At 42.3% G+C, this 15472-nt stretch overlaps 1 protein-coding gene across 1 annotated transcript in view; it reads right to left on the reverse strand.

Moving 5' to 3' along the window:
• rnf44 (ring finger protein 44) overlaps positions 1 to 14094 on the reverse strand; it is a 168349-nt gene extending 154255 nt beyond the window's left edge. Inside the window, exons 1-2 of the mRNA XM_070878477.1 lie at positions 13812 to 14094; positions 897 to 973 (exon numbers count right to left, since the gene is read on the reverse strand). Coding sequence (XP_070734578.1) covers positions 897 to 973; positions 13812 to 14094 — 360 coding nt within the window. The remainder of the gene's footprint in view (positions 1 to 896; positions 974 to 13811) is intronic.
• Positions 14095 to 15472: the final 1378 nt, after the last annotated feature.

Here is a 15472-nt window from a genome sequence, read left to right on the forward strand (position 1 = left end):
GCCTTGCGCGCTAGCGGGCGTCAGTGGGCGGTTCCCAGAGATCCTCCCCTCCCGCCGACGTGAAGCTTAGTGGAAGCTGGCACCTAGGGCAGACTGCCGAAAATCATGGTGGCAGCGGGTGGTAAGGCCACCAAGTTTGGGCCTGTGATGTTTAAAAAAAAAAGTATTTTAAGTGTTTATGTGTTTTTGGGGGTATTCCCATTCATACTCACCACAAGTATGAATGAGAATACCTCCATTTTGATTGGTTGGACCAGCCCACGTGATCCCAGGGACACGTGCAAAGTGCTTACGTTCCTGGAATACCTGGCCATCTATGCAGGCCTTTGCGTGGACCGCAAGCCTCCGAACTTCCTGGGCCACCAGGTAAATTCGTAGAAATTTTTCTGATCGGAGGCATCCGCCTGCAGGAAGCCTCCAACCGCAATTTCTGGGCCATTCATTTTAATACAGCAGTTTCAATATGGCAAAACTCCAGTGTTGAAGGATCCGAGATCCCTATAGAGGACATTGTTGGCCAGCGTTATGTTTCATGGTAAATTTAAAACAGTTGATTGATCATCCTTCATAAATTTGCCAGTTTCCCTTTTTCAGTGATTGGTCAGTGAAGTTCGGTCAGGTAATGGTTACTCAAATAATAACCATTAGGCCCCAAATGCAACCAACTACTCATTTTTACATGGGTTACAAAAATTGCATTTCCTCACACACTTTGAATTTTTGTCAAATCCTTTTTATTTTTGAGTTCTCGTCAACTGATTCAAAAGTAAAAAATAAATGATCTAGAGAAAAAGATTTAACTGAGTGGACTGTCGCCACATCTGTGGCTTTCCCCAACATTTTGAAATTATTTATTCATGTTGGTTATGGCCTAAAATGTATTGTGAAACACCTACCTTGTTGTCACCGTCCTCATTACAATTATAAGTTTGTTGGCTTGCCTGGTACTGAAAAGATGGACTCAGCTCCCCTGCTTAAAGAAAATAAAAGATATAAATGAAAAAGAATAAAGCTAATAATCAACCTAAATAAAGCTGTGTTCAAAGCAGTTAATCGTAGTAATTGTTTAACTAAACAATAAAAAACACACTGGTGTTATCAAGCGAGCTGTAACACACCTCATTAAATCATTGTTTAAAATTTATCAGATTCATTTTGTCTTGCAAAATTGTCAGCTTTTTTGTCATTTTGAAGACTTTTGGGTGCATTTTGCATAGCTCTGGTACTTTCCAATTAATCATATTTACAGTCTGCTAAGGTTTCCTTCAGAAAATGGACTCCCCTGCATGCACATGGTTTGACCAGAGTCAGTTGGCAATTAATCCATTATTTCAATTCCAATAAAAAAAAACAACCCAATTTCAAATGAACTGCCTTTCCAGTAACATTCAATCTCAAACCTCAGAAGGATTCAAGTGCTTTCATATTCAAGGACATGATGCAAATAGACAGATGCTATTCATCATCATGCAACTAGTTAAGAAAACCACATTGTTTCAGAATAGTCAGTCAAATATGTCCATACATTGATTTGCAATGGTGGGTGGCAGGGGGAGATAGATTTAAGATTAAGAATACTATAACTATACAACAAATATGCCAAATAACTACCATTGGAATAGGTTTTTAAAATTGCAAGCAAAGCAGCTATCCTGTTGTAATTGGGCAGGTTGGAGCTGTACGCACTCATCTACCTAAACTGTGACAGACACAATAGGTTCAGTAAATTATCTGTCATTTCTGCTCACCTGGAAGGAAAAGGATCATGGAACTGGTTCCCCAATTTTCTGAATACAAAATAAAAACAATGTACCTTATGAAGAAATAAAAGCATGCGGCTGATTTGACATGCATCCTCTCTCTCTCCAAAAACAGAATGTCAAATAAGGTGTTTGGTATATTTAACATTCTGTTGCAGATATCCTCAAGAACATTGCTGTTATTGGATTTGTGTTCCAGTCGATGTCATGGGTCTAATTCTCAGAGTTCATACATCAAATAACTGAATGAAAACAGACTACAGGGTAAGCATCTCTTCCCCATTGCCACAAAAAACACACATACAAAAAAAAACATTTCCTTAACAAACCCTTTGCTAAATTCAGCAATACTATACAGGCAATTTCCAGATTATATGCATCTAAGCATCTTTGTTTAAAAAAATTAATTGGTATATTGAAAACTGTTATTGCATGCAATAATGTTATCTATTAAAATCGAAATGAATGTCAGGGTTTAAGCTGGTCCCTATCAAATAAAAGCTAAGTAGAATACTGTATAGATTTTTTTCAAAAAAAAAATGGTTTTATAACTGTTCTCTAGGCAGTTTAGGCTGAAGTCAAACAACAAATCATTGTTGCGTGTGTTAAGAGTTTGAAAGCTGCTGCAAGCTATTCGTCTTTTTAGTTATTTATGGCTCTTTCCTCCCCTTCCCACAAAACAATGTGCACCTCCTCTCCTGCTGGCACTGACTCATCGTTGAGCACTGTGCAGCCTCCGTTTTTATGATGTGATCCTAGACAGCGAGTGCCAGCAGACTTTGGGGAGCGTCAGAGCTAAGCCTGATGTTGTCTTCACCAGATGTCCACGCATGCAGACTTTCCAGCATGGGTCACTGAATAACCATTAGAATGGGGAGCCCCATCTGATTTTTCCCTCCACAGCCCAGGGATGTTGAGCCTAATTAAAGTGCCGCTACCGCTATACTGGTTGAGGTTAGTGCATTGCAGCGAGGAAGATCAAGAAGAGCTTTGGCGCAATGACGCAGCCCTGCTTTATCCCGGTCCAGACGTGGATTGAGTCAGTGATGGATCCAATGGTCAGGATCACGGCTTGCATGTCGTCGTGGGGCAGGCGGAGGATGGTGACAAACTTTTGGGGGCAGCCGAAATGGAGGAGGACGCACCATAGTCCCTCACAGTTGACAATGTCAAAGGCCTTTGTGAGGTCAAAGAAGGTCATGTACCAGGGTTGGTGCTGTTCCCTGCATTTCTCTTGCAGTTGTTATGCGGTGAAGATCATGTCCGTTGTACCCCTTAGTGGACGGAATCCGCATTGTGACTCTGGGAGAAGCTCTTCAGCCACAGGCAGAAGACGGGTGAGGAGGATTCTAGCGATGACTACAGGGCTTATGGTCTGCAGGGCTATAGTGATATCCGTCCTCCTGTATGGCTCAGAGACATGGACCATATACAGTAGACACCTCAAAGCACTGGAGAAATACTACCAGCGCTGCCTCCACAAGATCCTGCAAATTCACTGGGAGGATAGACGCATCAACATCAGTGTTCTCGATCAGGCCAACATCCCCAGCATCGGAGCACTGACCACACTCCACCAGCTCCGTCGGGTGGGCCACATCGTATGCATGCCCAACACGAGACTCCCAAAGCAAGCACTCTACTCGGAACTCCTACACGGCAAGCAAGCCCCAGGTGGGCAGAGGAAATGTTTCAAGGACACCCTCAAAGTCTCCTTGATAAAGTGAAACATTCCCACCGGCTTCTGCGAATCCCTGGCCCAAGACTGCCCTAAGTGGAGGAAGAGCATCTAGGAGGACGCTGAGCACCTCGAGTCTCATTGCCGAAAGCACGCAGAAACCAAGCACAGACAGTGGAAGGAGTGTGCGGTAGACCAGACTCCCCCCCCCCCACCCCCCCACCCTTTCCTTCAACCACTGTCTGTCCCACCTGTGACAGAGACTGTAATTCCCGTATTGGACTGTCACCTGAGAACTCACTTTTAGAGTGGAAGCAAGTCTTCCTCGATTTTGAGGCACTGCCTATGATGATGATGAGATTAGCACAGATCTGGAATTGAACCTGGGACCTTCTAGTCTGTATGGCTCAGTTATATAATACTTTTATGAGCTGAGCTATTATGGGAGCTTCACTGCTACAGTTTACTGAAACATTTGAAATTTAAACTGCTGCAGAACAAATGAATGATTTAGCAACTATTTTTAGCTCATCCTTTACTGTTGAGCCACACAAGGCCATCCAGGTGTGATCCCTGGTCCAGCTCACAAGACCCAGGCTGGGAAGTGAAAAATAAGCAGCCAGGATTCACACTCCATGACCTTTACTGGAAAGTGCCTGTGTGTTTGGATATCAGGTGAGGCCAGGACTGAAGTGTTAGCATTCAGTGAAGAATAACCACTCGAGAGAGGCACTGAAGACCTGTCAGCATCCATGGAACCACACCCCAGCATGACTCGCTACATTCAAAACAGGAGGGAAGGGAAGTAGTTCTATCTGTATAGATGCAACATTAAGTTAAAGGCATACGTCAGTACTGAAAGTTGTAAAATCAAGTTTGAGTGTTTTTTTTGGAGTTTCACATTAGGAGATATTCTGAAATAAACTGGTGCTTGCAACTCATTGAGAGAAGACTGAAAATGGAAAGGTGCATCCATTCACTTTATAACAGCGCCAGGAAAGTTCAGGATGTATGAGTCAGATTTGAAGCTCAGCCACTCCTCTGAACACGATGATGCTTTCTAGCAGATTAGTCAAATGAAGATGTACGTCACCACATGAAGCCAATCCTGTGTCTGCACTGTGAGTGATCAAAGCAATCCTTGATCTTCCACTTTAAGAGCCCTTGTACAACAGGAACACAGAACAGGTCAGTCGAGGGGAGTCGTCTTTTAAATGTAGCTTTTCCTGAGGCCCTAATCATCCCATCGGATTATAGTGTTTACTTAATAGGACTGATTGCATAAAAGGAATACTATATTCACTATTGTGGGATTCTATAAGCTTCTACATCAGTACAAGTGTTCTGGGAAATCTAAACAATGAAATCTCATCTCAGAAAAACTATTTTAAAATTTACACAATGTAGAAAGTACAGCCCTGTGGTTCCATTGTAATTCCCCTAAATTGCTGTAGAACATTTACTTCATCAGTTTGGGATTTATAAGCTTTAGAATAGTTTATCTTTTGTACTTTACATCAGCCGACTTTCCCCCTCTAATCTCAAACAGTTTGCTATTTCAGAAAGTATAATTGTTTTCATTTATTCATCAAGCGTGCTGTGGCCTAAGGGATAAGCAAATACTGTACATGGAAAATATCAGCAATGACTCAGGTTCATGAGACATCGTGTGTCTCAGTTTAGCCGACCATGAACAAAACAGCCATGAACACACACTGATGTTTTAGCTTCCCCCATTTAAAAGCTACATCAGTTTACCAGCACACTGGGCATTTAGTAAATGCTAATGTTCTATGGGAACTGTATTGTTTGATGTCACTATTTGCAAATCTACAGGTAAAACATTGTACAAAATATCTATTGCTTACAGAATATATTTTTTAATTCTTCTCTCCTTTTTTGTGTTTTGTTTTTCTTCTTGGCAATTTTTCCCCTCCTCTCCAAATCCGAAGGTGTTGACCGCTTGCTGGAGTATGGTTTCATGCTCTCTGTAATGTCACTCAAGTGGCCATTATTCATGCCTGAGTCTCAATAGTATTAGTGTTATTTAACTCTGCTGTGGACAGCATCTCACTTGATCTCTCCTCATCTAACTTTCACACATGCACACCTCCAACAGAGGGTGCTGGATAGCTATGGAAACGAGGAGTCCCAGCCAATTTTCCCATTCCTAATTAAGGGGATCCAAGGCCACTTCTAGTGTCCCATCCTTGGCTGAGATCAGCTAAATTTAACACAGACGGGACGGGACCAAAATCTTCCTGGTAGATGTAGCTCAGCTACTCACTACGTATATCTTCTAAGCTGTCAGGAAAACATTTATGTTCAGTAAGGAAGAACTCCTTTAATGCAGCCGGTTTTGCTGGTTTCCGGACAGATTCTCAGGGCCAAACAGAGTGATGGACAGGATAGTGAGCCTATTACATCTGTCAGTGAAAAAAGCGCTGCCCTGGCAACAGGGTCAGGCTGCAGATGGGAGAAAACATGTAGATGCAGTTCTGTTAGTTCACTCAAGTAAGAACATTGATGTTAATGCTGCAGCACTCCTCCACCTTTTATAAACAGATGCTTTATTACCGATAGTTTGGGGTTTCGTTTCTCACAGAATCATAACATTACCAATTCCAGTACAGGTACTAACAAGTCATATCCAAGCATGTAGTTCTTTCAGTGTTGCACAGTGTCCCTCCACCCCCCCCCACCCCCCGCCACCAAAAATAATCAGGTCCTGTCATTTGTTTGCAATGCAAATTAAAGCATTTCACTGTAAAGTAAAATCCTACTGTTCACAAGAGAATTTTCTCTATTTAATGATGTTGATGATTTGCTGCATGTAGCTCCTTTCAGATTTATTTATGCAAGAGTTTATCAGGAATTTGTGATCAAATACTGAAACGTTATCAGTCATTTGCTGTGTCAACTGTATATTGTAAAAACTGCAGTACAGATCAGTTATAAATCCAGTGGTATGGACTTCGAAACATTACACAAATAGTACAGGTGCTGTCAGACTACCCAGGTAATGAGACTACATCCTGCTCCAACATAAAAGATACAAATTAATTTGTTACAACTCTAATTACCTCAACTACCAAAATAGGAACAGGAGTAAGCCATTCAGCCTGTCCAGTCTATTCGCCATTCAATTAGACCATGGATGATCTGTACCTCAATTCCATTTACCCGCCTTTCTTCCATAGCCCATGATGCCTTTATTTAACAAACATCTATCGATCTCAGTCTTGAACATTTTAATTGACCTAACATACATATCCTTTTGGGGAAGAGAGTTCCAGAATTCCACTATCCTTTATTGTGAACAAATACATCCTGATTTCACTCTTGAATGGCCTATCTCTAATTTTAACATTGTGCCCCTACCTTCCTGTTCTGGATTCCCCACTAGAAGGAATTGTTTCTCTGTATCTACCCTATTGATTGCTTTATCATTTTAAACACTTCAATTAGATCACCCCTCAACCTCTGTCCATGTCAAAGTGATATATAAAGTTGCCGGATACAAATGCAAAGTCCATTACCAATTAAATTTTCAGCTTAAATACATTTTTTGAGTTTTCCAAAAGCAGTAAAGTGAGAAATGTTACAAATCAATGCAAATTATAATTATGCCCAGTGAAACTAATGGCAATGAAGATAACGGCCAACCAAAGGGCTGGGTTAGACAGAATACCTCTTTCATATGTGCAGTCTACACTTGCTTCCAACAGGAAAGTAGGTTGGAAAATTTCATTAGTCGCCCATCTTTGAAAAACTGAAAACCCAAAGCAACTAACAAACTTACAAGTTTGACTATATGGGCCTTTATGATAGCTTGAATCCAACCATTCTCAGGTTCTGTTCTCCTTGATCAAAGAAATTGACATGCAGTGATGTGCCTCTCGTCACAGCCAAGAGGTTGCCATGATAACTACATTAATCCACAGTGCATCCCAGCTACTTCCTGTTCTAAGGAGAGCATGGATTCTTTCAAGAGAATGTATATAAGTGATCATCTATTTTTCAGATGTATGATTGTATTCTGAAGTGTCTATCCTGCCAGCAGCAGCTGACCTGGGTATACCCCCATAAGAAAGGTTGCACTATGAGTATTACAAATGTAAATAGTACAAAGCTCACCGAACAAATCTTAACTAACGAGATAAATTAAATTAAGTTATTACTTTTACAGCAGATGGTAAGACCTTTGGGATGCAGAAGAGTCCAGAGTTGGAGGAATGCATATGTTTCTTGGAGGGTTGTAGGGCTGGAGAGGGTTACAGGAAATTGCGAGGCCACGAAACGATTTAAACACAAAGATGAGAGGTTTAAATTGGATTCCGGGAGTCATTATAAGTCAGTGAGGTCAAGTGTGATGGGTAAGCGGGACTTGGTGTGGGATAGGGTATGGACAGCAGAGTTTTGGATGAATTGAAATTTATGGAGCGTGGAGGATAGGAGGCCGGCCAGGACAACAATGGATTAGTTGAGTTTGGAAGTGAATAAAGATATTGGTGATGGTTTCAGCAGAAAATGGGCTGAGACAGGGGCGGAAATGGCTGATGTTGTGGAGGTGGAAGTAGGCAATCTTTGTGATAGAGAGGATATGGGGTCCGATGCTTATCTCTGGGTCAAATAGGTGCGATGCGCTCAGTAATGCAAACTAATGCCTCTCTTTTGTTCTCTCACAATAAGTCCAAGTAAGTACCATTTGCAATGGAGTGCATTATACAGGCTGCATTCAACAGAAAGGTTGTATTTTAGATTTCCACATTATGCTGATAGATATGTCCCAGTATTAACAGGTAGAATGGTACAAAGTGGTAATCATGCTACATCAAGCAATGAAATAAAACAATAACTTGGGGATATCAGCATTACAGGTGACAAATTTCACCTCATATTTCATTAACCTTTCTTAATACATTCAGGAGCAGTGTGTGCCTGGGAGCCTGCTTTAATTATCCCCATTATTAGTGCATTATTTGTTTGCATTGCTTTTTCATTTTTGTGTCTGCAGGTTTAGTCGAAATGCAACATGACTCGCAGATAGCTTTAAGATCAAACATAAATGGATGCAATACATAAACATTTCACCATGGTGAGAATCTACTCTTGTGGTTGAAGGAGTTCCTCTCGTTTGTAATTTTGAAGCAAGGCAATACAACGAAACATAGAATGTGCAAAAAAACGTCAGTCAGGCATGATTTATAACACAGTAATTTCAGATAGCCAAGTGCATAAGCCCAAAGGCACAGTTTGTTGAGAAAGAACAGAGTATACAGCAAGAACAGCACAATGTTAGTCCCAGCTCCATATAATTCAGTACACAGCAGATAGATGTTTCACAAAAATTTAATACATCTTATTTTGTTATGTTGCGGGTGACATATGTGGTGGAACAAGAATATCTGAATGAGCAAATGCTATTCCAGTGTCCAAGTTTAACCATTGTATAATGAGAAGAACTTTATATTTTTTTTAACCCAGACTTGGTTTCTTCCCAAATATTCAAGTACATCTATGAAGATTTCACAACAGATTACTTGACAGCACAAAGAATTGCTCACATCTTTTCCAGCTTTTATAATGGAGCAACTGGTGCAAATGTTGATGAGAATAAAATGGTGTGTACTCGCTTCCTTAAAAATGGACATTAAAAAAAGACTTGCATTTATATAGCGCCTTTCACAACTTTATGATGTTCCAAGGTGCTTTACAGCTAATGAAGTATTTTTCGAAGTGTAGTCACTGTTATAATGTAGGAAAGGCACCAGCCAATTTCTGCACAGTTGGTCCCACAAACAGTAATGTGATAATAACCAGATAATCTGTTAAATATTATCAGATTAATAATATTAAAAATATTGTCCAGGACACCGGAAGAACTCCCATGCTCATCTTCAAGTAGTGCCATGGGATCTTTTACATCCACCCAAGAGGGCAAACGGGGCCTCGGTTTAATGTCTCATCCAAAAAATGGATGGGACACTTCATCAGACTGCACCAATAAAGGTTAGTCAAATGGTACTACAATGAATGCAGCTTATGAAAAAATATTACATAGAACCAATGGAAGGCCAACACCGGGGTTTTGATACAGCAATCACTGGGCACACAATTCTGTAGTTAAAAGCAAAATGGTGTAAGAGATTAAAATAAATTAATAAACAGAAGCTTTGCACGTATAATAAATTTCAAACTCAAAAGGACTTCCAATTCAGAAAAAAAAATTCCTAAGTGTGAGATAATTATACAGTCTTTTTAAAAAGAAACTACTGTAATTAAATATCAGCATGGGAAACCAATGGGGCCAATTTTAGCTCTCCCCACACGATAGAAACTGAGTGGGCGGAAGGTTAAAATGTTCCACACTGATCCCACTCTCTTCCCACGGATTCCAACATTAACCTGAGCAGACGAGAGATACCCACTGGAATCCATCAGCACCCTTCTTTGTATATGCAAATTGAGCTCAGATGACATCTTCGGGCCACAACTGCCATTTTAACCGGAGGCCTGCGCAGAGATGATGTTGTTGCATCCCCATCAGGCCAATCTGTCAGGAAGATGAGCTGGGGCTAGAAGAGCTGCAATTGATAAAAAAAACTTTCCTTGTGGGTCCAGGAGGAGCTGGACCATAAGACCCTCCCAACCACTGAATTTTAGGGACGAACATTCAAGTGTTGGATGAGCTGCAATTTTCACCAGCTAGGCCATCATCTTCACCTCAAACTCTGTACCTTCGAAGCTGATTCCATCCCCTTCCCTGGCCACTCACAGGCTGTTCACAGCCTCAGTGTTCTATTCGACCCTGTGCTGAGCTGCTGACCCCATATTCTCTCTCTCCATCACAATGACCGCCTACGTAACGTCGCTCGCCTCTACCCTAAATTTACCTATCTTCTGATGGAATGTTCTCCTGTCCAGTCTACTATCCTTCACCCTCCATGAACTGCAACTCATCCAAAACTCTGCTGTTTGTATCCTATCCCGCACCAAGGCCTGCTCACCCATTGCCTCTATCCACGCTGACCTACATTGACTCCCGGTACCCCAACTCTTCAATTTTAAAATTCTCATTCCTGTGTTTAAGTCCCTTCATGGCCTCAGTCCTCCTTGTTTCTGTAACCTCCCCCAACACCCCCTCCTGAACTTTCCATTCCTCTGACCTGGCCTCTTGTGCATCCTGCCTCCCTTTGCTCCACTATTGGCAACCATGCCTTCAGCTTCCTATTCTCCAATCTCTGCAATTCTCTCCGCCTCACCACCTCCCTCTTCTCCTTCAAGGCCCTCCTTAAAACCCACCCCTTGGTCACCCCTTCTAATATTTCCCTCTTTGGCTCAGCATCCATTTCTTTCATTACATCTCTGTGAAGCATGTTGGAATGTTTTTCGATGTAAAAGGCATGATATAAATGTTGTTTGTTGCAAATTGCACTGACTTTTCAAAAATCTAGGTGGGGCAATTTTTAACACTACAGGTCACAATAAAATTTGCAGTGAGTCTTTCTTACAGCAACTGTTTCTAATCACACATGTGTTATAAGAGAAACAGTATAGACAAGTATATTTTCAAGTTACTGATGAGAAAATCATCTCTGCATACACAATTTATCTAATTTACTTTTGGAGGGTTGAGATTTGTGCGCTCATTCTCTAAACAGGCAGTGTACAACATTTTTGATGATTTTATATTTGATCCTTTTAGATTCAGAACTATCATTTGCTGTGCTACTTCTCTCAGCGAGGAGGGCAGGATTCTTTCGGGCACTTCAATAGGCATCATCAATACAGCTCTGTGGAGCTGGTGAGCTACACTTATGTAGGACTGGAGTGGTCCTGCCAACATTTCCCCTCCTCCCAACTGGAAGTAGAGCACTCCATCACCACAGTATCGTCAAGTTTCTAGTCAAGTATCAGCTTCCCATGGTGATGACATTTCATAGACATTTTATTGCAAAACAAAACAAAAATGTAATTTTATAGTCTAAAAGTTAAATGCGCACCATTTTGTTTCCTTTCAAGACACTGCACACCCCTGGCAGTTGTGTCTGACAGCAGCTGACCATTACCATAGCAACAGGAGATTATTATACAGACAATCCCTGTGCTCTTCAGAGGCTGTGTGTTACGTATAATGTCAGAGGGTAGAATGACTGTGAGGAATACATTCCATCTAATGGGCTACACTGTTCAGCTCATGGGAACTCACGAGCATGAATGTTTTTTTACAGAATGACCTTTGTTCACAATAGGCTCATCCTGGAACTCTCAAATCAGATCACATAGCCGGCATGAATTACTACATGATGTTCAATTATCTTTCTATACATTCCATTAGTGCTCAGTGTAGTCATAGTAATTAATCTAATACTAGTCATTCATATCTATATATACCTGTAATTTTAAAAAGTATAATAGATAATCATTTGCGAAATCTTAATATTACTAGTTGCGAAGTTGGTAGCAGCTGCTGGGTACAGGTCACTTTTTTAAAAAATTGTACACATTTTCTCTTGATCCACCTTAACCACTCTGTGGCCAGATATGCCTCGTCACATGGTGACGAATTTAAAAAGAGTCACTCATCAAGTGATTCCAACCCCAAATGCTGTGAACTTCTATGACTCCATTACACACTACATGCTCTTCATCAGTGGTGAGGACATCTTAGTTTTATTTGTATTTTATAAGCTAAACTCTTCTACTTGCGTGTTTCTATTTAAACCCACGTATAAATGAAAAGCATTTTGTAGATAGTACAACCCACCCCAACAGGCAAGCCCAATGTCATAACATTATTCAATCAGCCTGTCAGATATATAGATTTAACTGGTCACAAATACGGAGCTTCTATTTTAAAAAAGAGAGAGAAAAAGATTGCTTCTTTATATTTGGCTACAATAGCCACAAACTTGGTAAATCAGCTCCTATTGTCTCTCTGTTCTTTTGAGTTGTAATCATCATTTAGACCTTTTCCTGCTGTCAGACATTTGTGAAGAAAATTCAATAGAATAAATGTTAAACCTAGCTCAAATAGAACTTTTTTTCTAATGGAAGTTCTTGAAATCCAGAGCTTACATTGAAGAAATAAATATCCTGCTGTTTTGTTATTTCAGCAAACATAAACAGATGTGGATTCAACCAAACAGCAGGGCATAGTAATAGTCGGCAGCAATACAAGTCTGTCAAATAATTTAATTACTTTTATATGGTTTATCAATGAACTGGAATAAACAGATTACTGTAATTTAGCATCAAAAGCAGATATCATTTATTTTATGCTTTTGAGTTTTTGCTTTGTCTATGTAGTTTTTCAGAGGTCAGACCAGACGCAGAATCAGTTAAACTTCATTCTCGGAAATGTATAATTTAGGCTCATTTTAGCGTTCCAAATCAGTGTCAATGTAAATCAAATTCAGTTCAGGTTTCTTTCACAGTGGCACCGATTTGAACAATTGCCATTATAACTTGGCAGCTTCCTCAGCACCAAAATCTCCCTTTGTACCGCATCCCTTTAATTTCATGTTCCAACACTGCTCACCACATTCTGTATCCTTTGAGCCCAAAATAATTCTGTTGTGGAGCTGCACTGCTGAAAATATCCTACATAATTAGAGCATTTAATCCATATGCTTGGCTGAGACCTACAGATCCTGGGCTCTGACACAAGTGAAACACTTGCTTTACTGCATATGCAAAGGAACTGCACCTGACTTCAGAACAGTGGCAGTATCTTCAGAACCTGAACTTTGCCACTGTGAAAGCAGCAATGTATTCCTGCTCACATTAGAGCTGCCAACTTGGAAGAAGACACTTGTGCCTGCTGCCATGAATCAGACACAAACCTCCAGAGCGATATTAGGGAAAATGGAGACAAAGAGGGGGGGGGGGGGGGGTCGTGTAAAAACTGGAATGTCTGGGCTCATTTTCCAGAAATCCAACATATGTCAATTGTGCCAAAAAAGACACCCGTCCATCAAGGGTGTCTGGAATTAGGCACACTCAGAATTAGAGATAAATTCTTGCTCAGACTCCAACAGTGACAAAAGTTCACTTGAGTGAGTCTAAACACATTTCATTTACTCTCGACATATGAAAGTGGAAGATAGTGACCAAACATCCATTGCATGTCTGAACGCATTCTGAAGTGCATGCCTATTGATAAAGTATTAATCAAATCAAAGGGCAGCCTGAGGTTACCAGTCAGCAACATTTTCAGAAAGGTAACCAGGACCTGGAAATCACAAAAAAAGAGCAGGTATTGAGAAAGCCCATCAGCCCGCCCCCTTTCCCCTCGGACTTTTAACAACAACAAGCGCCGCTAAAATATCCCGAGGCCGCCGACGGGTTGCGCTCAATGCGCTCCTTACCTGCGGGGATCCTCACACTGCGCCCAGGAGCCGGCAGCGCCCCCGGGCCGGCCCGAGGAGCAGCCCCGGGCCCGGAGGGAACACCCGGGGAGCGGCGGCTGGTGTCCAGAGGCTGCATCGAGAGGCGGCTCTCCTGCCGATCCGGAGAGGCTGGGAGCCGAGCGGCTGCCTCCCCGATTCCTCCCCCTTGGCACCGAGCCCCGCGCTGGGCTGCGAGCGGCGGGCTGAGCCGGCACCGCAGGCGGGGCTCCCCATTCGGGTGGCAACTACTCACAATCGGCATCTTTTAAAATAGAAAATCTATATATTTAAAACATCCTTTCCCTCCCCACCTTTTCTTCAAAGCCAATCCTTCGGCTAAATCACAGACCTTAAACTTTCCATCACACGGACGACAGTCTTGGCCCTTTAAACCGATAGGGATTTTTTTTACCTCCTCTCTCCTCCCCCTTTTTTTCCTAAATTTAATCCACAAACTAGGCGATCGCCAAACTTAAAAAGTCCAACACGCACAGAATGGTCAAGCCCAGTGCCAGGGACAGGCGGCACCTTCCAGCTGCTCCTCGTCCCCCCACCCCATCCCCGCAGAAAAAGACACGATCGTTTCCGCCTCTCCAGCAGGAGAGCTGGTCCCCCCAAAAAAATCACTTTATGGTGAGTACAGTAACTTCTGAGCACACACACACACACACAGACACACATACATACAGTGACACACAGACACATACACAGACAGACACACACAGACACACACAGAGACAGACACACAGAGACACGGACATACGGACACAGACTCACACACAAACGCCGCGCTGATGGAGCCTGGTTCTTCAGTGGCTCTGCCTCATTTCCCACTGTGTGTGTGTGTCTGTCTGTCTGATTCTGTGTGTGTGTGTGTGTCTCTGTCTGTCTGGCTCTGTGTTTGTGCCTGTCTGTCTCTGTGTGTGTCTGTCTGTCTGTCTGGCTCTGTGTGCCCTGTGTGTGTCTGTGTGTCTGGTTGTGTGTGTGTGTGTGTGTCTGACTCTGTGTCTGTGTGTGTTGGTGTGTGTGTGGCCCTGTGTGTGTGTGTGTGTGTCTGGCTCTGTGTGTGTGTGTGTGTCTGGCTCTGTGTCTGTGTATGTGTTGTGTGTGTGTCTGGCTTTGTGTGTGTGTGTGTGTGTCTGGCTTTGTGTGTGTGTGTGTGTGTGGCTCTGTGTGTGTGTGTGTGGCTTTGTGTGTGTGTGTGTGTGTGTCTGGCTCTGTGCCTGTGAGTGTTTGTGTGGTGTGTCTGGCTCTGTGTGTGTGTCTGCCTGGCTCTGTGTGTGTATGTGGCTCTGTGTGTGTGTGTCTGCCTGGCTCTGTGTGTGTGTGTGTGTGGCTATGTGTGTGTGTGTGTGTGTCTGTCTGTGTGTGTGTATATGTGTGTGTTTGGCTCTGTGTCTGAGTGTTTGTGTGGTGTGTCTGCCTCTGTGCCTGTGTGTGTCTGGCTCTGTGTGTATGTGTGTCTGGCTCTGTGTGTATGTCTGGCTCTGTGCCTGTGTGTGTCTGGCTCTGTGTGTATGTGTGTGTCTGAGCTGGGGCGATGCCGGCTGGTGATCGAAGGCTGCAGATTTTTACACTGAATACAGGCTCGCAGCCGATATAACAGTGTTCAGCTCAACCTTCCCGGAGCCAGCGCTGCA

This window comes from Pristiophorus japonicus, chromosome 4, assembly GCF_044704955.1.
Source record: "Pristiophorus japonicus isolate sPriJap1 chromosome 4, sPriJap1.hap1, whole genome shotgun sequence".
Classification (NCBI taxonomy): Eukaryota; Metazoa; Chordata; class Chondrichthyes; family Pristiophoridae; genus Pristiophorus; species Pristiophorus japonicus.